This window comes from Megalops cyprinoides, chromosome 8 (genome assembly GCF_013368585.1).
Source record: "Megalops cyprinoides isolate fMegCyp1 chromosome 8, fMegCyp1.pri, whole genome shotgun sequence".
Lineage (NCBI taxonomy): Eukaryota > Metazoa > Chordata > Actinopteri > Elopiformes > Megalopidae > Megalops > Megalops cyprinoides.
In genome coordinates this window covers 15,550,433-15,575,797 of record NC_050590.1, presented here as the reverse complement: position 1 = coordinate 15,575,797, position 25,365 = coordinate 15,550,433, and the positions used below count along the sequence as shown (strand labels likewise).

Genomic DNA, 25,365 nt, shown 5'->3' with positions numbered 1-25,365 from the left:
ATGAACAGAGGAGAATTTAGATTTTCAACGTTCCTCAGTCCTTGTGGTGCATAGCAGTAGCAGTCTGGTGTAGTCTCTTTGAATGGTTGCTACAGTCCTCCCACCCTGTTATTTTGAATGCTGAGCTGCATGTTGGTATCTAATTAATTAGGCAGATCCATGAGGACCAAATATTTAAAACTGCTCATCCGCATCCCCCCTAGATAACAGCTTGAACAAATGGTTTGTAGCAGCACTGTGTCTGTCCACTGAAGAGAGAAGGCGAGATGCAGGGATGTCTCTTTGCTTCCAAAGGTCACCTCAGCAAAGCACTTTAAAAGCGGCCTCTGGCCCAGAGGGAAGCTTGTTTTGTGTGCCCTAAGAGGACTTGACTTAAAGGGGCAAGTGGCTCTGAACCTTCCATCTGTTGCTTGTGTGCAGGCTGTAGCTCTGGCCCCAAAGTGCTTGGCTGTCTACCCTGCAGCCAGCCCTCTGTCCTTAAAGTCACAGGCCCTCTGCACAGTCACACACACAAGACACACACACACACAAGACACTCATGTGCAGACATGCACTGTCACACAAAGATGTGCCCTTGCACACAAAGAGGTGTCCACAGCACACTTGAAGTCTCTCTCTCTCTCTCTCTCTCTCTCTCACACACACACACACACACACACACACACACACACACACACAGTGGGTTTGCCTACTTCCTGTGTCTCTCTCCCCCTCCCCCTCTGCATGCTGCAGATTAGACAGGCTTTGTGCTGTGCTGCCGGTGCGTGGCCAGAGGCAGCATATGGAAGGAGGATTGTCGGAGCGCCGCTATGCACACCAGGTGTGAAATGGGCTGTTTAATTAAGTGCTGATGTTGTTCTGATGCAGGCCAGGGGGGGCAGGGGCAGCCTGCCACCGGCTGCCACCGCCGTTTGCGTGCGCGCCGCTGTCATGGGCGGTCCATCTTAAATTACGGGGGTGACCATGCGCGGAGGAAGTGTGTGAGAGGCGCGGCGAACAGCACAACCCATGGAGAACAGCACTGCACATTAATCATGCAGACCTCACCCCCCATCCCACAGCAGAACCAGGAGTAGAACCAGTCTGGGCTGTCACACAGGGGACATGTGGCCCGCAGACATTTCAAAGATGTGATGCCATGTATTCTTCAAACCGGGACGTCATACGGAAAGATGGCGTCTCATTAGGTGCTGTTAACGAACCTGCAGTCATGGGTGCATGGCCGCACACACGATAGAGAGGCCATCCAGATGTACACACTGATAAATATATTACGCCCACACACAGAGTGTATGTGTGTATACACACACACACACCCACACACATACACCCCCCCTCTATTCAGTGCAGCTTGTGAAACCTCTTCCTGTGGCCAGACCACACTGAATAGATTTAAATAGTATTTGCATATCACAAAATGACACCAGTTTGCCAAAATCAGATGGCTCGCATATTATTTAGAGTCCATCTGCCTGTGCAATTGTGCCCCAGTTACTTCCAGCACAGAGAGGGGAGAATGGTGAGGAGGGGGTGGGTGCTGGCGGACTGGAAGGATGGGAGGATGTTGTACAAAGGGAAAGGGGAAAAATGAAAAGTGACTGTGGAACATGGACATCTCTCCCCACCCGTCCTCAGGCAGAGTACTCTGAAAGCCATTCTTCGCCCAGCTCCCTTGCAGAACTTTCCCAGGCTATTCCCAGTGCCTTTAGTTGCTGTAACTGTTGTAAATGAATTTTTAAAGAAATGAATGCATGCCTGACAGATCTTAGCAGAGGGGGTGGGGGTTGATAAGGAGGAAGGGGGTTGGAGACGATGAGCAGCCCAGGGGCTTGGATGGTTTGGGGGGGCGGGGGGCTTGGGTGCAGGGGCTGCTTGATGAATTCTGAACAGCAGCAGCATGGTATGAAAAAAAGCCTAAGTGGAGATGAGAAGGCTCCTGTTTCTCACCTGACTGTGTTCCTACTTCTCTTGAATTATTCAGTGTGCCCCGCTTCACTCCCACTCGCAGGCAGCTCCTAACTGGCTTTTCACTCTCCCCCTCCCTCCCCTTCCTCCGAGCAGTGCTGGCAGCACAGACGGAGCAGGAGGAAGTAGATGGAGAGAGAGAGAGGGAGAGAGATAGAGGGTGTCTCCCTGTCGCGAGTGATGCCTGTTGACAGCCTCCTTGCAGCTGCTCATGGTGCTGGTTATTAACCGTTCCCCTGCCATTCAGCTGCGGGCCCCCTAAGCTCTGCGGTCTGGCCCTAACCCCCACCCTGGGGCTTTAGTTCCACCACACCCTTTTTTTGAGGGCTGTTTTTGTTGTCAGTGCTGTTTTTTTTTCCCTTCCGGATCCCTCTGTAGGGCAGGTGGGCCGAAGTGCTGAGCAGTGTGACTGCACACACTGAACGTTGAACACAGCCTGCCTCAGGGGGTGAGGGGATGGGGGGGGGGGGGGGGGGATGGGCTTAAGGTCAAGGGATGTGTTCCCATCTTCCCATCTGGGGAATGCCCCCAAACTCAGACAGGAGAGGCCCCTCCTGCTGGAGCTATCACAGTGGGGTGTGTGTGTGTGTGTGTGTGTGTGTGTTTGGGGGGGGGGCATGGGGGGGTGGCTGAGGGAGATAAAGCGCAGACAGAGTGGATTGATTTACCGGCGGGTTTGTGGGGGTGGACAGGGTGGGAAGTGATGGGGTCATGTGAAGATGTTTATCTGAGTTATTTATGAGACAACGCCAGCCATTTGTGTGGAGCGAGTTGTGCTTCTCGCACCGTCCAGGAGGTGAATCCCCTCCGGTATCGCCAGGGCTGTATTTATGGATTTTAGTTTTTAATTTAGCCCTGACAAAGGCTCTGTGAGCTCTAATGAATCTTTTTAGCAGGTCTGCTCCGTAGCGACCTGTGGTTCCCCTCTTTCTCCAACACCAATAGCTTTCATTGACGGGGCCAGTCAGTGAATAAGGATGCTTAATTACATCCATGGCACACCCTCCCCTCTCCCTTTCTCTCTCATTCTGCTTTCTCCTGTTTTCCTCCTGCCCTCGCTGCCTCTCTCCCTCGCTGTCTGTCCCTGTACACAGCCACACACTGAGAACCAGAGAAGCAGCAGTGACACTTGAGCTTCATTAATCGCTGCTCAGGTCCTGAGTGAGTATTGATTTGGAGAGCTATCACAGGGAGAGTAATGGCTTTCTAACTGGGGGGGGGGGATTATGCTGCTAATTGCTGTTGGCCTTGCACCGGCGAGATACGCTTCCGCAGATTTCACTCCTTATCTTCCTGCCGCCGCTCTCCTCCTTACATCTCTTTCAGTCTCACCCGAGGAGGAGAGGAGGAGCCTCAGATCTGCTGGGGGAAAGATGGTCTCCCTCCTCTCTCCCCTTGACCAGGCTTTCATGTCTGTGGGGTGTGGAGGAGGTGATCGGCCAATCAGTCATTTCACTCAGTTACTTTACGTTCGGAATGACAAATTCGGTATAAATGTTGCATTTTGGTCCCAAAAAAGAGCACTCATGCAGAGGTGAGGGCTTTTTGTTTTCTGCTAATTTAATCTGCTCTGGAGGTGGCATTGCCACTATCCCATCTGAAAAAAGAAGAATAAATTGATCCTTTTTTGGGGAACTGTTCATATTTAATCAGTCCTTCCTGAGGTGATGAATGAAGCAGAAGAAAGTATTTTATTATCAAAACAGCAGACCTACTCAAACTTGCCATGTGTCATAACACCTCAGAGATACCTGTGAGCCATCTCCCAGGATAAAACAGTCCATAAATCATTAATGACGTCTCTTAAGCTCCAGCACTGGCCCGGTAATTGCTACATCCATGGATGCGGCAAAAGCTATGACTCATTTTTCTTTTAACCACTCAGCATAACTTGTTATCAGTCAAAAAGCAAAGCATTCTAGTCTGTTATCTTCCTTTAAAAGCCTTATTTGGAAATGTCAAAGTCTTTAGGGGTGGAGTACTTGAGCTCGGGCCCAGGAAGACATGGCTGACTTCAACTGTTTGGGGTTATTTTCAGGGTGTCCGCTGGGGGCAGTATGTGTGGATGTTCCATGCAGTGTCTAGGGTAACATAGACAGTAATGGTAGCGCAGTGGCCCCTTGGAGCCCTGTGATAACATCACACATCTGTTTCCTTTGCCTCTCCTAGCTGACTGACTGCCCTCTGTTGAACCATGTGTACCCTGCTGTACATGAAAGGTGAAATAGTTACCCCTGGTGAGGCTTTATGTAGGTTTTGTGGCAATAGAGCAATGGGGTTCAGAGTTCTATGTTAAGACCACAGGTTAGATTATAAGAGGAACGCTGGCAGAAACAACTACTTCAGCAGTAATGTCTGAGTGACATTTTTATTAATTCAGTTGCAGTGTATAAAATGTTGTGGGTTTGGCCTAAGAAAGGCGCTTTCCCAACATCTCTTTCACTGGCTTTTCTTTGACATCTCCTTGCCTTTTGGAGTGAATTTAAGTAGTCGGTGACACATTTGAATGGGTGGTCCACAGTCAAATCTCTTCTTTTTGCAAGTTTTAGTTCTGTTTTAGGCAGATGCAAACTCCTTATGTGCACGCCTGACGACACATGAGAGGTTGAAAGGTTAGATCCTGTTCTGCACTTTCAGCATGAAAAACGGAAGTACGACCAATGTGTGTTTACTGCTGTTAGGAGCGCTGGGTGCTTTTCAGTTTTCATTTTGTGCTGCTCTTAATTTCCCATAAACAGCAGAGAATGGACACCCTGATCCTGCACACATATGCATGTAAGCTGCAGTTTGATGTTATTGCTGTGTTGCATCCTTGCCCATGCATTTTACTGGCTTGTTTTGGGACCGGCAATGAGGAGAACTTGGAAGGTGTTTTCGGAGGAAAGAAGCGCAGAGCGTAGCTGTAACGCTCATAAAACACACTCTGCTGTGGGATGTCGGCTCAGTGGCAGTAAATCGGCAGGTAAAATCTGCGTACTCGTGGAACAGCAACAGCTCAGCTGTGCGAGAACATTAACTCTGGAAAAAACTGTGTGAATGTCTTAACTGGAGAGTTGGCAGAATTCAGGTTGTTGCAGAACAACCAGAATAGGAGGCTGGCATTGATTGGTGCATGGGCTCTCAGGGCCAGGCTTAAGGGCTGTGATTTCAGGATTATAAGGCTGATGTTTTCAGAGATCTAGGAGTGTAAAATCTCCTCTGTTGCATGCGGGTGCCGTGGACAACAATGAGAGGCATGTTGATCAAACGCCAAACAAGGGAAGATTTGCCATGACCCTGTGGGCTGGCTGCTTTTGAAACGGTTGAGCGGATCACAAACATGCTCTCTCTCTCTCTCTCTCTCCCACACACACACACACACACAAACACAGAGGCAAATTCACATGGCTGCACGCACACAAATACACATCCACAGGCAGACACATGCAAATGCTCACAGGCTGTGGTGTTAATTGAATGACAGAAAACATTTGGAAAGAGTCTCACTTAGTTCATTTTCTCTTGAATGCCATCCTGTGCAGAGGCTGTAGTAATTCTAGCAGGTCAAGTAGAAAGGTATATAGTGGAAGAAAAGAAATGGAAGCCAATGACAGACTGGTTTCCATAGAGAGAGATCTCCATAGAGAGATTGGGTGTGTGGCCAGAGACTGACCTGCCGTTGACCTCTCCTTGGCCCCATGGGGCTCTTGTCCAGAGATACTGGCAGGGACCAGAGTTCCTCGGGAGAGGAGGGGTTTACAGCCCTCCCTGCTGTGAGGTTGCTGGCTTGGTCACGGGGACTGGTACAGAGATCTGATCACTGTTAGAATTTCATTGCAGCCCCCGGCAGTCCATCTGGGCAGATATTTCACTGTTCACTGGTTGAACTGTGACCGCTTATGCCAACTGAGGGCATGGTATCTAAGCCTCATTTGCAACAGCTAAGGTCACAAATTATTGCTTTAACATCAAAATGTCATTGTGTCATGAGTCTGTGTCATGACCTGTTTTATATTCTGTATTTGTATATTCGGTTGCTCTGTTTTAAAATTCAAGCATTTTGGTTGAACGAATGACACTACTCCAGGGATTAGTTGTTCTCCAGCTCATGCTCTTGGCTGCAAGCAGCAGGTATGTCTCGTACCTGTCTGTGCATGCAGGTGTCCACCACCTCTCCCCTATCCATAGGAGCACAGGGAGGCTGCTGGACATGTGTGTGCATGCAGCGGGGTTGTGCCACCTCGAAGGCCTCAGTGCTGTAATAGCACAGGCGGCGTGCACTTTCTCCCTGTCTGCTTTGATCACCAGGCTGAGGTACCGAGTTTAGGGGAGGAGAACTATAGAGGGTGTTTATCGAGGAGGAAGGCAGAGATTTTTATCAGCGTTTGTTTATTTCTCCTCTAAAACTGGGCGTCTGATCTGAAGACAGACCGGAACGGGCTTTGACTGTGAGGAAATTGGCAGCAGAAAAGTTGTTTCTTAAAGCACTGCTGGTTCATTGACTGACATGTTTTTTTTCCCTCTCTCTCTCGCTCTCTCTCTCTCTCCATCTCATGTTTCTCTCACAGGGTCGTCCATAAGCAGCGAGTCTTCTCCTGTCTCATCCCCAGCCACCAATCACAGCTCCCCTGTCAGCACGCCGAAGCGAGGGCCAATGGGTCCCATCATTGTGCCACCGGGGGGCCACAGTGTGCCAAGCACCCCGCCTGTGGTCACCATCGCCCCCACCAAGACTGTCAACGGGCTGTGGAGGAGCGAGGGCCGGCAGGTGAGGTTCATTGACTGCCCTTTCACTATCACAGTGGCAGTCGCTTGTCTTTGTCCTCTCACGCTCGTCAGCAGCAGCACTCTGCATGTGTGTGTGTCGTCCCGTACAGCAGTCCCAGAGCAGCAGCTCGTGAAGGCACTGCCGAGGACAGGGGCCCAGGTTGAATTTTCTAGCATTACAGGCATTATGAAAATGTCTCCCTTCTTCGAGCAGGCAAGACGTGGCTTCCCTGGTAATGAGGCCTGGCCCCTTTCTGGAAGCAGGGAGCATTAGGCGGAGGAGTGTAGGGATGCGCAGGTCTCATTAATACAGTGGAAGCGTGGTGTAGTCCAACATGTAGCCCCTGGGCATTCCAGTCAACTGCAGCTCTCGCTCACTGCTCTCTCCTTCTCTACCTCCCTCTCTCTCATTCTCTCCACTGCATCTCTTTCACGGCGCGTTTACTGCCAGCCACCCCCATTCCCTACCTGCACGGGGAAGGCCAAGTTTAAACACCCCCCAAAGAATTTTCCTCTTGCCTCAGCTCTAGAGCAAACAGCAGAGACTTTGTGTGGTGAATGCCTAAAAGGATTGGCTGAGTCTCTGCGACCTGTGACGAGGCAGATTTGCGTGTGACATGTGTGAGCGTGACGTTGCAAGCCCCCCTAGCATGTAAAACCATGCCAGCTGCCATCCATCAATGGCAGTCAGCATCTGCGCCCTCCTTTGCCCCTCCCTCTCCGGAGGTCACCGACACTACTGACATTCAAGTGTGTTTTGCTCACTGGGGGGCTGGGGGGGGGCTGTCTTTGATAAGGTCTGCATTATGCTGGGTGTTCTAATCCGCCTTATCTTTATTCAGCGGTTAATGGCAGAGACGCACTGTGCTGGAACACGTCGCCCTCTCCCAAGAGACCCCAGGGTCTGGTAGGCAGCCATCAGTGCACAGAGGGGCAATGAGGCGGGGTGTGGGGGGAGATAGCTTCTCCGTATGGGACCGTCTTGGTCATTGTCCCACTGCTGTCCCCTTTGACCTCTCACCCTCCAGCTGCCCCATCCCATTAGCCCGGTTCCCCAGAGCAGGTCAGAGGTCAGGTGTCTCTCTTATAGAAGGGGGTCAGCGAAAGGTCTGTCTGACTCTGAAACAAAACAAACCCCCCTGCCCCTTTCCCTGCTTCCCCCCTCCCCCAAATCAACAGATGTTACAGCTCCCATCAAAATCTCTCATTCCTTTGATTAATGACTGCTGCAGACAGCTCCTCTAAAGGGATTATAAAGTTGTGCTGCTTGGGAGACTGGCTCAAGCTGATTCCATTTTGTTCCTTCTCTGGAGCGATTTCTCATTGCTCAGGCTTAGCTCCCCTGTTTGACAGTGTGAGAATAAGCAGATGCAGCTAAGTGAATAATAGAATGAGACATGGGGCACTTGTGAGAGATGTGCAGGGAGGGGGTGGCAGTCTCTTGTCAGTTATGGCACAGATTGGTCAGGCTGTGTTGATGGGCGCTTAATGCGGAGGCTGTAGGCCGTTTAATGCAAGGGTTCAGGCAGGGATACGGGGTGCAGAGCCCGGGCACTTCTCTGTGTCTCTGGGCCACCATGACGGACTGGCCACACGGCTCCAGAGGGACAGATTGGTTCCGACACAGTAAATAGAAGGCCGTGTCAGTTTGTTAGAACTGTTTGTTCAGCCTGGTCCCAGTGAGCTCATTTCACTGTGCAGTCACAGGGACCAGCAGCCACACAATGGAGGGGCGAGCAGCTCCCCCCCCCCTCTCAAAAAACGGCCTTTCTCAATCCAGAACAAAGGCACCTCTGTTTGGCTCTGCCTTTTACTTTTAATCATCAGTGAAAGAGGGGGGAAAACAGGGCCAGAGTGTGAGGTAGAGTTTACCCCCAGTGCAGACAGTTCACCCAGCTCCCAAAACGTGACCCTCTCCTGCCGCTCTTTGCTGCCGTGCCCCCGGCCCTCTGGGTTCTCTATGGCATAAGCATGCACAAAGGTCTGTGACTCTGCAGGCACAGTGAGGAGGAGCGCTTCCAGACTGGCAGCATTAATATGCATAGTCAGTCAGCTCCTCTGTAGAACACCTAGCTCCTAATTCACTGTGGAGTTCTGTTATGTGAGAGGCTTTTTAATATCTCACCCAGCTCAAATGTGAAAAATAAGCTGTCCCCTTCACCCTCACTCCTAAGAAAAGGGAGGAAAGATGCTGTTGGGGTGGTGGCATTTTGCCTTAATGACTGTAGGAGTCTGGCGTATTTCTGCTGCGACTTGTAATTGCTTTTTAATTGACAATTTGCATTAATTGCTCCATCTGAGACACACAAATGACGACCGTTTTAAAGTGTGCAATCCCTTGAGTATCTTAAAGCCATACAGCATGGAGTAGAGCAGGGCTTAGCTCCAGACAGTTCTTCTTATCATTTCGTTTCTCTGTGGATGGGTAGCGTGTTTGGAGGTTTTACTCTGCAGTGAAGTCAAAGGTCAGGGAAAGGAGCCTCTCTGTCTGTGTCAGCATCCCGCGACCATCCCCCACCCACAGCAGCACTCAGGTCCCCTCTTCTTCTGTAGAGAGTCTAACTCACCAACGGCAAGAAGAGACCTTTGTCATCATTAGAAAGCCTCATGCACTTATTTGAATCTGCTTTTAATGCCAAAGAAATATTCAAATGGTTTATATTTGATTAGCACTCCCAAGGTCGTGGCAGCATACCTTGTTTTTCTAAGGTACCCATTTGTTTGTGGTCAGATTGTTATCCATTTTCTCCGTCTTCCGTGTTTTTCCTGTTTATTTTAAAAGCATAACCTCAGCAAAAGCCAAAGTTCATATCAGGCCTTTAATTTAGTCCACAATGAGTTTGTATATGGGTTAGCATGTGCTGTTAAATGTTTGTTTTTCCACCTTTGGGAAAAGCTGTTTTTTTTTTTTTTTTTTTTTTTTTTAGATTATTCACCTCCTGAGTGTTTTTGATAGAAGAGCTCTTTAACAATGAATGTGCCCTTTCTGCTAGTACCATGGCAGCCTGTTGTTCACACTCGTCTCTCTGTGGAACATCTTATGCTCTGCCGGAGTTGGAGGTCTTAGACAAAAGGCACAAAAGATGCATCTATGGCTTCATGCTAGCACTGACACAAAAGGGTGCTATTTCATTTTTAATGTCTGTGTGCATGAAGATGCACCTGCCAGCTCTGAAATGGGAACACGGAATAATCCTGCTGGTACATATACTGTAACGCTGGGGAAGGAGTCACTAAAAATATTCATGAGGCAAAAACTAGTGACTTAAGCATCAGTACATGTATATGATAAAATGAAGCAGCTGGTTTTGTATCGAGCCTGGCCAGTGAAAGCCAATTTTTTGTTAAGTGTGAATGTCACAAGTGCCAGAAAGATCAAAGCGAATGTCACTTTTTTTGCATAAACAAAATACACAAACATTGTGTATTGTGTGTGTCTCTGGGAGTCTGTTTGCATGTGGATATGCTTTTGTGTGTGTGCCTGTGTGTGTGTGTGTGTGTGTGTGTGCGTGCAGTATTTGACAGCCATCTCATGTACAATGGTTGGACCCTCTCTTCACAGCCAGACTCCCTAGAGGTTCTCCTGTTTGTTTTACCCATCATCGCATATCTAGTGCAGATGTTGTTTACTGGTACAGTCTGCTAATTTGCACATATACACTACATGCATCACACATATTTAAGGAACTGAAGAGTGGAGCAGTGTCCCTGTTTGAATGTGAACATTACCCTGGCCTTAGGGGTGCAGCTATCATCAGACCTTTCACACCATGACGTGCTATGAAAGCAATTGTGAGTAGCCCATAACACATGTATGATGGCATCATAAAGTGTTCATTGCACGGGTGTTTCTTTGAAAGATGGCAGTAGAAAATGGCGGCAAAGTCCCTGGCATTTCACACTAAATAAAAAAGCAAGAGGCAGCCTTGCCATTGAAAGCCCTTTGCAAATGCTGTCAGTCCAATAAAGGTATAATTCTGTTTGATTTACTGGGATATTATTTGAGTGACACAGCAATCTCTCTTCAAACTCCCTTAATACATTTTTATTGTATTGGGGTGGGGGGGGGTAGAAGATTGCTAAATGTCAGTAGCCACACAGCAAGTACAAAAAAAGAGTGCTTAATAGCAGGGTTTGTACCTTTCAGACAGCTTGGATTCATCGCTCGATGGAAAGGGAGGGAGAGCTGGGGGGTTGGGGGGGGGGGACGCATTTCAAGTTTTCCAGCTTGATCTCTGATTCTGACTTCTTTTGACATATCTGAACCACTTTTCTGCCTCAGCGAGCATTTAGGGTGCTGCTGAGAGGCCCTGGCCCCCACCTCCCCCTCAGCTCTCTCAAAGCCATTAGGAGATCTGCGCCTTTTAAGGGACCTGGTAGATGTGTGAGGAAGGGAGGGGGAGTTTGAGGTGTATGTGTGTGTGTGTTTGTGTGTGTCTGTGTATGTGTGCATGTGTGTGAGTGCGTGTGTGTGTGGGGTAGGGGGGTGTGTGTAGGGAGGGGGGGGGGGGGGGGGGGTTGCGGGGTGATGAGAGTGATGCTGGCTCGCTGCCAAGTGAAGCGCATTAAAAAACAAGGAGCGAGCAACGTGCTGCCTTGGAAAAAAAAAAAACATCACTGGCATTTAATATTACATGTTAGCGCGTTGGAGTCGGAATGGGTCAGCGGTTCCCAGCAGGCCTCTGCCTGGGAGACGGGCAGTCTTCTGGAGGGAGGTAATGGTTCACTAAATGGGATTTTCTTTATCATTGACAACAGAGCAGGAGCACTGTCCAGAATAAAAAAAAAATGGCTCCCTCAATTCCCAGGGATACTTGAGGTTAATTTGGGTGGGTTTAACCCTTCCTCCTCCTCCCTCTGTCTGATCCTCTTATCCCTGCATGGGATCTACCCTCACCTCACCTTTTCTCCCCCACCCCCTGACTATCCTGGCCGCCACTCCAGAGGGCCTTGAATTCTCTATTACACATTTACTTTAGACTCGCCCATCGGTGTTGTCCAGAGTTTAAAAATTAGGAAGGAAAATGCATTAGTTCACACACTGCTGCATCCTTTTTTAAAGTAGGGTTTGTCTCTGAATTATTGATAATGTGTTGTTCAGGCCTTAATTGAGCTTGCATCTGCTTGCCATGCCTTTAAACCATTTCCTGCAGATGTGTCTACAGTGTTTTTTTTTCTTTTCAAGCATGGCTGTTCTCCAGTCTGCCAGTATGTCCTCATCATTCAGTGTCTGGACGAGACCTTCTGTCCCTTAAACAGACATGCTAATGCATTTGAGGGCATTGAATCAATATGTTCAACCTCATTTTGTGATATATCAGCTCCCTCATACATCCCTTGCATAAAGGGAGTGTCGTTATTTTATCACTGAACTGTACAGTATTGGCAGGATTCTGCAAGCTGCAGCCTATGGTGGTAGTGATGGTGGAAATACGGGGCTCTGCGCTCTGCTGTTTGTGCCTCTCCAGGGTTTGCTTGTTCTGTCCTCCCTGAGATTCTGCAGGGCCTGATTTTCATAGTGATAAAACAAGACATGTTTAAAAAACCTTATCAGGCCTTTTGTCAGAAGTAATAATGCCCCATTTCTCTTTATCATTTCAAAGATCATACTTATGCAGTTCACTGCTGTCTTTTTGTGGATGGAGCTGAACGAAGCCAGTTCCAAATGGAGGATTAATTGCCAGGGAGTGGGAGGAGATCCAGAGATGTGCCTTTTCCCCCAGTTGTCCTAGTGCTGTGTTTCTATGTGTGTAGACAGGCGTGTCGGTCCCAGGTCTTAGGAACAAAAGGAGCTGAAGGTCTGTGCTCTCTTCTCTGCAGGCTGAATCCGGCCCTCGCGGGGCCAGCCGGGACCGTCTGGGCGCTGAGCCCGCCCTGCCCCAGGAGAAGGGGGCCCCCCCAGTCCCTGCGCACCTCATTGGTAACCCCTACGCTTTCGGCCTGACCCCCAGCTCCGTGATGCAGGACTCTCGATTTCCACCCCTCAAGTGAGTACCCCTGCAATGCCTCTCACCACATTCAGACATGCTCCACACTCCTGGGATTGTCTCAACCGCACACTTCTCCCAACCCTCCCAATCCAACAAAATGAAAAGGAAGTCTCTATTTTGGAAGAATGGCCCCCCTGCTATGAGAAGATTTGGTATTTGTTTATTTTTATTAGTATTATTTGTAACCGGTTTTGAATGTTATCCATGTAAGTTTGGAGGGGCATGATAATTAACAGGCTTTGAGGGGAAACTCCTTGGATCTGGTGCTGAAAGCTGATGTCAGAGTGCCCTCTCACCTTCTCCCTGGCAGCTTGCCTCGACAGATGCCCCACGTGGTCCCTCCGTCTGGCGTTCCCGAGGAGTACCTCCGCAGCTTCAGGCCCTACGCCACCGCAGAAGACCTGCGCATGCCCTCCCTGCCCCTGGGCCTGGACCCTGCCACTGCAGCCGCTGCTGCCGCATACTACCACCCAGGATACCTGCCCCACCCATCCTTCTCTGCCTACAGGTGAGCCCACATGAAGCCACGCCCATCTGGGCCTCTCAGTGATGCCAAACCGCTGAATAACTAGGGTACCAAGTCCATATCCATACATTCATTTTAAAAACAAACCCAACGCTAGTTTTGTGGATTTGGCAATATATTATTGTAAGTTCATTCATTATATCACTGTGCAGTTGAACAGAATGTAATAATATTATGAGCTGTAATGGCAAGCTAGTGTTTATTTCAGGGATACAATGTTGAAATGGAGTCATGCTGTGAAAGTTCGGGTGGAAATATTGAATGGTCACCTGGTCTCCAACTATGCCTATCAGAAATTATCAACAGTTTATTTCTTTTTAATTTTCTGTATTTGACTGACTGGAAAAATGATATGAAAGTAAAAGTGTAGCTATGCAATTTAAATTTTATATTGTGCGTTAGAAGTGCAGTGCAGATTGTGTGTAGCACATATTTTATGTACTATGTTTCTTGTTAGAGTTGCTGAGCATGTGGTGTTTTTCCTGTAGCTGTAGGAATTTGAGGTTACGTGGGTGTCTCAATTTCTTAACACCAGCCTCAGGATTTTTGCTAGCCTTATATAAATGCACGAGACATGGATGACTATAATTGTCTTGTGTCACTGTTAAATTTGTTCTGCATTGTCAATTTTTCAAATAGTAATTCGGTTTGATGCCATGTCATAATAGTCTTTAGCAGGAGTAGTGCCCCAAATGCTTCAAAGTTTCAGCTTTTTGAGGGGATGCAGGGAATTGTGCCGTGGGCAGAAATGGTTGTCATTGTGAAGAGACAGGGCACGCCGCCTTCTAACGGCCTCTCTGCAGCAGGAATTGGGAGCGATTAGCTTGCGTGTTGTGGGCTGTGCATGAAGCGTGTTATTTGCTGAGGATCTATGTGCGTGACCCCAATACATCATCACAGAAGGCTGTGTTGACTGCAATACAGTTCCACTCGTCACACGCACACACATATAATGGCTTTAATGAAGGGGCAAGCTACGAGCATCGACCATCACACTCTCCTGTTCTCTCACAGCGTGGGGTTGAGTCTGTCTGTCTCCTCTCCTGACCCCCCTTTCACTCTCTCACACTCTGTCACACACACAAACACACACTTTTCTGTTATACACAGTGCATTTTATTATTAGTAATGGTCTGTTGTAGCATCAGGTTTTACATAAGATGTAAGGTTCCACAACATGACCTGAGTAGCCTTATAGAGTCCAGCTAGCACTAAGATGGAAACAGACACTAATGTGCATCTCTGTGAGAGGGAACAGGGGTTGGTGAAACAGTGCTACAGAACCTCTGGCTCTAACTGTCTCTTGTGTCTCCTCTCTCTGCCTGTCTCCCAGGATGGACGATTCATTCTGCCTGTCTGCACTGAGGTCACCCTTCTACCCCTTGCCCACAGCAGGTGCTCTGCCACCCCTGCACCCCTCTGCTGTTCATATGCATCTGCCAGGGGTGCGCTACCCCGGAGACCTGTCCCACTCCTCTCTGTCCGCACTGCAGTCTGAGCGCCTCTCCGAAAGGTACTACCATAAAGTCACACATACAAACACAAAAGCATCCACAGACTCACACACACACACAAGCACACACACACTTGGGCTCCCACATCATCAGGCTCTGTACACTCCCTCTGCAGGGTGCGATAGGAACCTGCGTGGGTATTTTTAGCACACACCCTGTCCTCCAGCTCTGCTCTCCCCTGGATGCATGCAGCAGCTGTGTGATTGACAGCTATGGCTCTAGTATATCTGAGCTTAATGCACAAATCATGTGTTTTATACACAGAGGCTGTTCTACCGTAGCTGGTTATCCCCTTTCTGTCCATACTTCCCAATACCTGTAGTCCTACAGTATGCTACACAGCGCGTATATTTCTTCAACTGCTGTGGCACACCGGATGTCCGTGTGTGCTGCATTGTTGTGAGTGTCACGTATGCATGCGCTCCTATACTTTGAGAGCCTGTGTCAGCACACTTCCTGCTGTGCCACAACTTCTCTGTGTATCTCATCCGTCTTTCCCTCTGTGTCTCACTCTACCTGCAGGCTTCAGATGGAGGATGAGCTGCGGGCACGCGAGAGAGAGCGGGAGAGGGAGAGGGAGCGCGAGAGGGAGCGAGAGAAAGAGAGAGAGCGTGAGGCTGAGCGGGAGAAGGAGCGCGAGAGGGAGCGAGAGCGGGAGAGGGAGAGGGAGAAGGAGCTGGAGCGAGAGAGGGAAAGGGAGAGAGAGAAGGAGAGGGAGAGGGAGCGTGAGGCAGAGAGACAGAAGGAGAGAGCCAGGGAGAAGGAGCTGCAGGCCTCAAAGGCCATGGAGAGCCACTACCTGGCAGAGCTGCAGGCCCTGAGGGGACAAGCCGAGGACAGAGTCAAGCCAGGGGAGAGACTGACACCAAACAGGCCGGGTACGACCTTCAGATACATCGCCCACGTGAAATCCCCACATCATCCCTCAGCCACCAGCCACCTGGGATTCATTTGAAGATTAGAGGCATTTTTAATTAACTGCAAAGACACATGCTTGAATAATTACTTGGTGTGCAAATTGTCAAGATTTTTTACACAATATTCACCTTTCAAAAAGTTACTTCATTTCTGCAAAGCTGTGAATGGTCTGATAAAACCAGTAGACAAGGGAAGAGCAATCCAGTTAAAGAAACAAGAGCAAGTGAGCATCAGCCATGATTAGTTCTGGCTCAGCGAGTGTCAAAACCTGATCCACCTGTGTAATGTCATATATAGCCTAAATGTTAGGTTTCAAGACTGTAGCCTTGGTACTCTGATGTCAATATCAAAATTTAATATATAAGGTATCATTGATTTATTTAATTGTCAATATTTTTCTTTTAACTAGTTTTATTCCTAGGGATTTCATATTATCAGTCAATGCTCTGATCATAGGCAATTATCATCTACCTACTAGTTGATCCCCTGAAGCCATTTATTTAAAATGTGTTACCTAGCAGCTAGAGGGAGTCACTGTACAGGCTGAGGTTATGATTCTGTTTAGTTTACTGACGTTTTAATGGAATGTAAGAGATTCACTGCCAAGCAATGGAATTTTAAAAGCAATACACAGAGAGACATGAGTATTTTTATGGATGTTAACATTATCATCACATTACCTATGGTTCATATCCAAGGCTCTGAAGTTAAATGCATTATTTAAGAACCTGTACCAAACTTTGAAGTAAGTAGGCCTGTATGAATATTCAAACCCTGAGTTGTGTTGGCTAAATGCACACAGGATACTGATGATCTCTCATACCGCACTGCAGTTCTACAGGACACATTTTGGTTTTAATGCTGTGCTTCATCAGCCTAGTACCATTAAAAGTATAGCAGGGCCCAGAGAGCCCAGAGATGCACAATCAGCTGTGTTATTTTGCTGTTTATTGCAGTTAAATTCCAAAACAAATCAAAGCACCCTTTGGTTTGTCCATAGATGAGAACTAATGATCAGTACATCCGCTCTGTATACAAATCTCTGTGTTTTTATATTTGTACTGTCTATTACATATATATTATTATATATTTCTATAGGTTTGGACTTCATTCCAGATAAAACCAAAGAGGCCACCCTCCCAGCACCCAAGCCAATCCAGCCATCCCTCCACCCGACCTTGAACGCCACCCACCATTCTGTTCCCGGCCTCATCTCTGCCCACGGAGCATACCTGGGGCCCGGAGGGGCGGTGCCCGGGGCACTGGCTGCCACCATGATGCTGCAGCGCACCAACGAGGAGGAGAGATGGCTGGCACGGCAGAGGAAGCTCCGCCAGGAGAAGGAGGACCGCCAGTACCAAGTGTCTGAGTTCCGCCAACAGGTCCTGGAGCAGCACTTGGACCTTGGACGCCCCGGAGAAGGGGACCCTCGGACAGAGGGGCACCGGTACGTACCCTGTGACAGGACAGAGCCGGCTTGCTCAGCTGTCCCCTAAGCAGGCCTGCAGAACTGTCTTATTGTGGTACATGCTGGAGTGCCGTCTCTGCATTGAGCTTCTGTGTGTCATTGAAGCCTGCAGTGGTTTTGTTACTATATGACAGATGCACCATTCATATCACTGCTGCTCATGACACTGCTTAGTCAGAGTTCCAGTTACTGGTCTTATCGTCCTTTTGAAGTCTTTTCTGGGCAGGATTGGCTTAGCAGAGTAAGTAGGAAAGCGATAAGCTGATTCCGTATATTTGATATGACAACCCTGCCGAATTGTAAGTGGGCAGAGTAGTGTTTGGAAGGGCTGGGATTGTGTACCGCAAGTGGTGATTGGAGGCTCTGTTACTTGGCCGTGGAGACACCCCGGCTGGAAGAGGTTTGATTATTATTTTTCATTAAAGCTCCAAGTAGATTGAAACGGGAGGAGACTGGGTCAGACACACAATGGCTAATTCTCCATTGATCCTCACCACCTTGTATAATTCCAGCTTTTTTCCCTTGTTTTTTTTATCCCTGTAATATCTGCTTTTGGCCTGGCTTCTATGGCATTATTAAGGTCAATCCTAATTAATACTATAATACCAGGCTTGTGCTGGGGATGTGAAGTAGACACACCTCCTGTTGGTAATCCTGATTGATAATTATATTGTTCCTTAGTACTGTGTGGAGGGGCTGCATTTAACAGATAGAATGAGAGCGAGCAGGCCAGAGAGCTCTGATTATCATAATCTGCTCTGGTGGCGGATGGCTGTTTAATTAACCAGTTTAGTTGAATTAACCACTGCCTGGCCTGTTCTGTCTGTCTGCCAGCCAGGAACTACGGCCGTCATTCTCATTTAAACTTGCTCATTGTTCTGGAGCCACTAATGAACTTTCTCAAGGCTGTTTAAGGGAAAGCCCTCTAAATTCACAAGACAGCATTTCAAAGGTGATCCTGCTTTAGGGGCTAACCAGAGTACAGAGCGAGCTGCACAAATCCTCACTGCTCTTGGGTTTTCTGCTTAGGCTGAGATAAGCCTGTTTCAACTCCAGTCTGAATAAGGCATGGGTATGAGTTTTTTCCCATCATGCATCACAGTTCCTCACATTATTGTGCTGATACAAGTACTCATCTCTCACTGTACAGGTTGATCTCGAACCACCATGAACCAGGCAGCCGAGACATGCTCCCGCACCTGGGGGCCCCGCCTCCTCTCATCTCTCCTAAGCCTCAGCACCGAGAACACCCCCCACCCCCGCCCACCACGCTGTGGAACCCTGCCTCTCTCATTGAGACAAGCTCTGATTCCCGCCGTAGCCATGAGCCAGCGGCCCCCAGCCACTATGACCCAAGCAGGTCGGGCCTGGCCCTGAGCAAGCCAGAGCGACACTTCATCCCAGACAAGCCAGAGGACGGAAGCAAGAGGAAGGAGGTCCCAGAGAAGTACTCCTCCCTCAGGGGCCCCAGCTTCCTGGAGCCCAGCACCTTCTTGGCAGAGCTGGAGAAATCCACACAGAGCATTCTCAGCCAGCAGAGGGCGTCCTTGTCTCTGCCCAGCCAGTACGGAGACCTCAGCAGCACACACAAAGCTAACCCGCCCTACAGGAACCTGCAGGGCCCAGCCCGAGTGGGACCCGATCCCACCCTGGTGTATGATGAGTTTCTGCAGCAGCACCGACGCCTTGTCAGCAAGCTGGACCTGGAGGAGAAGAGGAGGAGAGAGGCAAGGGAAAAAGGTGGGCATCAGCCTCATACCCAACACCATGTCAGACGCAGCGATGTTTCAAATGAGCCCATGTACATATGGAAGACATTTACTCAAACCTGCTTCACTAACACACACAGCATGAGCTTCTGCTAAAAAGGTTACTGTCCCTGGCTAATTAAGAGTGACAGCAGTAGGGCTCAGTGGCAGTTAGCCACAGCAGAGGTGAACGTTCCAGTTTGTCACCCCTCTAAAAGTGGACCTCTCTTTGAACAGGCTACTACTATGATTTGGATGACTCATACGACGAGAGTGATGAGGAAGAGGTGCGGGCCCACCTGAGGCGCGTAGCGGAGCAGCCCCCCCTCAAGCTGGATGACTCTGCAGAGGTACCAGACAGCAGCCGATCCCCCTTCTCCTGCACCCCCCCCCCCCCCCCCCCCCCCCCCCACATCCTGTTCCTGTTCTTGTTTGTCCGTCTGCCTCACTTCATCCAAATTTCAGTTTACAAACCCAGGAAATGCTTGTGAGAGGCGTTGCAGTAATGGTCCTTTGACAAAAATGTGAGCGTTTTCAAAATGTAAGGATGTAGCCCTTGTGAAAGCACAGTAAAATGCTTGTTCCACAGTCCCTGATGCCAGACATTAAGGGTATATCATCTAAGAGGAGATTGGGAAACATTGCTTTGGTACAGGGGTATATTCCATCTGTACAGGGCTAGGCCAGTAAGCACACTAAGCCTCAGCAGAGTGGCATGTAGCTGGCTCATCAGTCTGCTCACCTTGTCCTTCCCTAATGTGTGTCCTCTCTACATCACATTAATATTCCAGTGTTCCTGGGCCCTGCTTTGCCACAGAGAGACAGCAGCCCCATTACTCTCCTGCTGTGTAATGAGTTTGTCAATAAGCACCTTGCCTTGTTGCACGCCGTGAAATCTCATGTCTAACTGGGGGAGAAAGCCGTGCTCTATCTTTACTTCACTGTCCTCTTCACTCACCGTCTGTGTTTAGAAAGGAAGAGCACTGAGTTTGTACCCTCTCTGGCACCTGCAGAAAGTGGACTTCCTGCGCATGTTTGGCCTGACCACACGTGCCCACCGAGACGAGCTGCTGCAGCAGAAGAGGAGGAAGAGGAGGAGGATGCTGAGGGAGCGCAGCCCCTCCCCCCCGGCCGTGCAGAGCAAGCGCCAGACCCCGCCCCCGCCTCCACTCAGCACCCGCTACACGGCAGAGCAGATGAACAGCGCCCCTGAGCTGGAGGACAAGAAGAAGTTCCTCACCATGTTCAGCCTGTCCCACGTGGACATCCAGCAGAGGAGAGGTGAGACACCAGCATCATCCTCAGCTCATACAACTCCCAAGTGGCTCAGCCGACAGTGAGCGGGAGCCCATGCTGGCAGAACTAATTGGCTTTGTCCTGGGGATATAGGGGGGGGTAGGTCTGCCAGGCATTTGCCCCTCTGGTTTCTCACCAACAACCTGTTCTGGTTAGTTGGGTGCTCCACAGTCTGCCTGTATAAAGCTGTGCATGAGGGGTCCTCCACCACCTCTTGTCTTGGGAACTGTGGTGTGTAAAGAAGCAGAGGTGTCATCATGTGTTTCAGATGAGAGCATGAGTCTGTGATTATCACTCAGGGTTGCACTGATTCGACAGCATTTTTATAACACAATTGGGCATCCCAAATTGGAAAAGCATGGGGCATTTTGCAAATTTTAAAAAAATCAACAGGAGACATAAGACGGTTTATACGTGTGTGTCTGTTTGTGCATGTGTGAGTATGTGTGTGTATGCATCTACGTGTAGGTATGTATGTATGTATGGATGGATGAATGTTTGTGTGGCTTATGAAGCCAGCGCAGGAGGGATGTGTGTGTGTGTGTGTGTGTGTGTGTGTGTGTGCGTGTGTATATATGTATGTATGTGTGTCTCTAGAGAGCCCTCTTGACTATTGACAGATGGTAAAGGTTTAAGACTGTTGATCCAGGATCAGGGAAAATGTGAATCTTCCTGTAGTGTTTGAGGCTGTGGTCCGTGGCTCTGTGGCTGGCTATTCATGGTAGGCCCACCTCTGATAGTTACCTTAACTGGTCCAGGTTGGGGTGGAGGTGAGGGCAGCTTACCCTGATCCCCAGCATCAGTCTCCTCTAATCAGCCCAGATTTACTGTATGCTTCCACCAGACAGCAGCCCATGGCGTCGGCCTAACAGGAGCAATCACCTCCTGTGTTTTTGGGAGCCTCAATTGTCTGGCAAGGTTAGATCTGAGAGGCAGTTACTGCAGGGACTCAAAAGAAAGCTGGATGAAATTCTTACATCTAGTAGCTCTTGACTCACTGAGGCAACACACACAAGCCTCTTGTAAATGAGAGAAATTTCCACAGTGGTGAACATGTAACATCCTTCTTTGGAAGCTGGCATAGTGGTTGTAAGTTAGATCAAGCATGTTCTCTTAAACACAGAAAAGGATGTCAGATGAAACAGCCGTTAGTGACAGTTTGTCATGAGCTCTATATTTTCTCTGTCTCTCTCTCTTTCTCTCTGTTTCTTCTCTCTCTTTCTCTCTCTCTCTCTCTCTCTCTCTCTCTGCAGACAATGAGAAAGTGGTGGAGCTGCTACAGGCGATAAAACAGAAGAGTGTGACTCTGGACTCTATCAGACATGCCCCACAGCCACTCTGCAAGAGCCCTTCTGCCCCACTCTCTGGTAAGAGTATACAGATGGCACTCCACCGCTGTAACACTCACTCACACATACACGCAAACACACTTAGCGCTGCGGCAACAGACGCGCCCACACACAGGCAGACGCTCCTCATTAGCTGTCACATCACTTACCTGCCATCAGGCTGTCAGCACACTGTAAGGGACAGATGTTTGGAACAGAAGTGACACTTCCTAGTGTTACCAGCTACTTCTTTGTCCCTGACTGAGATGTGTGTTCGGTGCTCCAGCAGATGCAGCAGCAGGCCCACCGCCAGTCGAAGCAGACAGGCAGCTCAGCATGAAGCCGCCCAGCCCCTTGCCTCTGGAGTCCCAGAGGCCTAGTGAATCCAGCAGCCGCGCAGAGCCGGTGAAGCCCCCAGCTGAGGCACAGAGACCAAAGGATCCCCCTCTGGCACCTTTCCCCGACAAGGCCAGGCTGAGCGAGGGACACCCTGCCAAGAAGAGCCCTAGCCTCCTAAACAGCATGCGTCCCCCTCTCAACCCCAAAGAGGGTCCCCACAGCCTCAACGGCAAGACCAAGCCCTGGGAGAGCTTCACGGCCGAGGAGTTTGCTCAGCAGTTCCACGAGTCCGTGCTGCAGTCTACCCAGAAGGCACTGCAGAAGCACAAAGGTAGGCTACACACATACTAAGGCCCTCATGAGATGTTTGTTTCCCTCTTAGGAATGACGGCTCTTTTGTGTGAAAATACACAGCACCCCTGACTGTCTGTCCCTTCCCTCCCTCTCTTCTCCTCACTCTCCCGCTGTTTCCCTCCTTCCCTCCCTCTTTCCCTAGGTGGCTCCACAGGGATGACGGAGCCCATTCACAAGCTGGACTCCTCAGTGCACTACAACATTCCCGAGCTGCAGGGACCTGCCAGCAGACTGCCCCAGCCCAATGGGCAGCACTGCCCCCCACTGGCCATCCGGGACACCCCAGGCTCCCGGGATGAGCTGTCAGGCGAGGAGGACTCTGATGAGGAGGATGAGGATGAAGAAGAGGAGGCACCCACTCCCAGGTGGCAAGGAATTGAGGCTATCTTTGAGGCTTACCAGGAGTACATTGATGGTGAGTTGAGGAGCGCTATAGAGGCATGTGGGCTTTACTAATCCACCAGAGAGAGCAAGGACCTGAAAAAAGTAACCCAGTGCACCTCACCTGTTCCCTGAATTGTTCATGTTGTCAGCTACAACCTAAGGGCTCTCTCTCAAGGAAAGGGATGTTATTCGTTCCCCTGAGGCAGTTCACAGAGCTTCCTTTCCTTGTATGTATTAATTAGCCCATATGGCAATTTCCAAAAAACAATTATTGCACAGTCATGCCACTAGAGGGCATTGTTCAGTGTCTTCCAAAGTCTTTCATTTTCTGTCAAACGAAGGTAATTTGCCTATATTGTGATTGCATTTAAAACGTGGGATATTGCTTTGACATTGATGTGGCCTTGATTTAAATATTTGTATTTCCTTTTTTATGAATTATCTTTGGCTTATTATGCTTTCAGGGCTTAAAACACAAGAAATGGCAGGGCTTTGTGTATGTTGTTTATTAAAATTTGAAGTTTGTTAAACACAGTGTGCCTGACCTCGGTAGTGCTTTGGAAAGTGCAGTTGGGGAAGCAAATGTCATATGAATTAGTGGAGGTAGATATTGCAGTATTATTTATGGGGGAAAAAAGGAACACAAGGTCTGGTAACTGCTTTGTTATAGACACAAATGGTCTTACACACACATAGTCTCACACTCATACACACACACACACACAAAATGCATGCACACTATCTTCCCCTTGAAGAGAAGAGAGAGCCATCTTCCTCACACTAATGAGGCCCTGTGCTGGGCCCTGGTGCTAAGGCGGGTGCAGGATGCCTGTGGCGCAGCAGCCCCTGCTCTCTGGTGATTAGCGTGTGTGTGAGGCTGGGAGTGTCAGCACTGATGCTAATGAGCACCAAGGCCATTTCCACAGGCTCACAGTCTCCTCTCCCGCCCCCCTCCTCCTTCATTCCCCCTCCCTCTCTCCTCTCTCCCAGAGCAAAGTATTGAGCGGCAGGTGCTCCACAGCCAGTGCAGGAGGCTGGAGGCTCATCACTATAATCTCAGCCTGACCGCCGAGCAGCTCTCTCACAGCATGGGGGTGAGTCTCAGTCTCTTCTTCTTCCTTTCTCTCTCTCTCTCTCTCTCTCTCTCTCTCTCTCTCTCTCCCTCTCTCTCACTCTGTCTTGCTCTTGCACCCATCAGTCAGAAGTGTGTGTGCCCTTGGAGCCCAGAGACACAGATAAGAGCAAAATGTGGCAATGGCCTTTAAACCAAGTGATGGGTTCACTTTGTGTTCACTGCTGCGCATACACATGCAGGGGAGCTGAAGCAGTGTCTCATCTGTGAGCAGATGTTCCATCACCCCCCCCCCCCCCTCCCCTTTTACTGCGCCAGTCCATTGTTCAGCTTTATTTTGCACCACATGCCCATAATTTTAATTGGTCACAATCTCTCTTACCATTATTTTCTTAGGACAGTGCCAAATTACTGTTGTTGTTCCCCGGTGTTGAGAGTCCGCGAATACTGTGCTTTCTGACGGTGCGCCATCTCAGTTGGGGCAGTTGGAGCAGTGAGGATTTGGAAACTGGCTTTTAGTCATCTTAATTCATAAGTGGGCACGAGAACCATTGTTATGAGATCTTACCTGGATTAAAAATTGGATTAGCATCCTGCATAGCCATTTTCTTGCTGTTGTCATAGCTTAAAACCAGAGTCTGGGTTTACACTGCATACATGTCAGGCTCCCTGGGAGTTCGCACACGTTCAGTGACGCAGGGACTGGCAGCATCGATCCTTCTAAATTCCAGTCAGTGCTGCTTAAGAGACGCAGATCGCACAGGCGGCAGTGATTAACTGCAGTGTTTTGGAGCCTGTCAGTGTGATTTATCTCTTATTTATTTTCCTTCCTCCCCTCTTCACTCGACAGGAGCTGATGGCCCAGAAACAGAAGCTGGCATCAGAGAGGGAGAAGCTGCAGGCCGAGCTGGACCACTTCCGAAAGTGCCTCGCGTTGCCCCAGCTGCACTGGTCGCGGGGTTACTTCAAGGGCTACACCCCAAGGTGACGTCCCTGTCGCTCTCCCTCATCGTCCCCAACCCTGACCCCTCCCCCAACGTAGCAAACAGAGTCTATTTTATTACCTGGCTTATTTAAAAATAAAATGAAAAAAAGAAACGTCTCGATACAAAGGAAGGACTGAGGCTGCAGTTAGCCATGAATGTGCCATGTGCTAGGGGGGTCTGCCTTCCCCAGGCTAGGGGTGTGGGGGAAGGGGTGTCAGAGGACGCCAGAACTGCTCAGTCAGCACGCACTCCACACCCCCATCCAGTGGCCACTTTCTGCCACGCCAACCAACCCCTATCTGAATCACAGCGCACTTCAACGACAGAACTGCTTTGATGTCACACAAAGACTACTTTAAATTTGGGAGGAAGAGCCTCATGTCGTGACAGTGCTCTGGCCCAGTGCCAGCACAGACGTTTCCAGTCCAATACTCGTGCACAGCTGATATGGGCTGCTATCTCTGATCAATGACTGTCCTCTTGGTCAAATGGGCTTTCAACTGGAAATGCACTTAAAAAAAAAACAAAAAACAAACCCGAAGAACTACCTTGAGGTACTGTGTCACAAGAAACTTTTTTTTTTTAATTAGGGAAGAACTTACAAATGCACATTTTGGAAAGATTAAAGGAAATGTTTTATTAAAAAAGATAGAAATTTTGAAAATGAAATTTAAAAAGGTGCTTCAGCCTTGTAATGTATATAATATTAAAAAAGAATTTTGTATGTTTTT

At 49.1% G+C, this 25,365-nt stretch overlaps 1 protein-coding gene across 4 annotated transcripts in view; it reads left to right on the top strand.

The window, feature by feature from the left end:
* Window positions 1-25,365, top strand: part of gse1 (Gse1 coiled-coil protein) — a 242,077-nt gene that overhangs the window by 213,995 nt on the left and 2,717 nt on the right. For 3 of the 4 annotated variants that reach the window (XM_036534711.1, XM_036534713.1, XM_036534712.1), the window contains exons 3-16: window positions 6,513-6,712; window positions 12,532-12,698; window positions 13,012-13,209; window positions 14,561-14,740; window positions 15,264-15,619; window positions 16,758-17,106; window positions 18,278-18,867; window positions 19,113-19,225; window positions 19,889-20,156; window positions 21,425-21,538; window positions 21,786-22,169; window positions 22,335-22,607; window positions 23,567-23,670; window positions 24,499-24,632. In XM_036534711.1, coding sequence (XP_036390604.1) covers window positions 6,513-6,712; window positions 12,532-12,698; window positions 13,012-13,209; window positions 14,561-14,740; window positions 15,264-15,619; window positions 16,758-17,106; window positions 18,278-18,867; window positions 19,113-19,225; window positions 19,889-20,156; window positions 21,425-21,538; window positions 21,786-22,169; window positions 22,335-22,607; window positions 23,567-23,670; window positions 24,499-24,632 — 3,430 coding nt within the window. Of the gene's footprint in view, window positions 1-6,512; window positions 6,713-12,531; window positions 12,699-13,011; window positions 13,210-14,560; window positions 14,741-15,263; window positions 15,620-16,757; window positions 17,107-18,277; window positions 18,868-19,112; window positions 19,226-19,888; window positions 20,157-21,424; window positions 21,539-21,785; window positions 22,170-22,334; window positions 22,608-23,566; window positions 23,671-24,498; window positions 25,221-25,365 lie in introns of those variants that run through there. The other variant, XM_036534710.1, reaches the window with a different exon arrangement.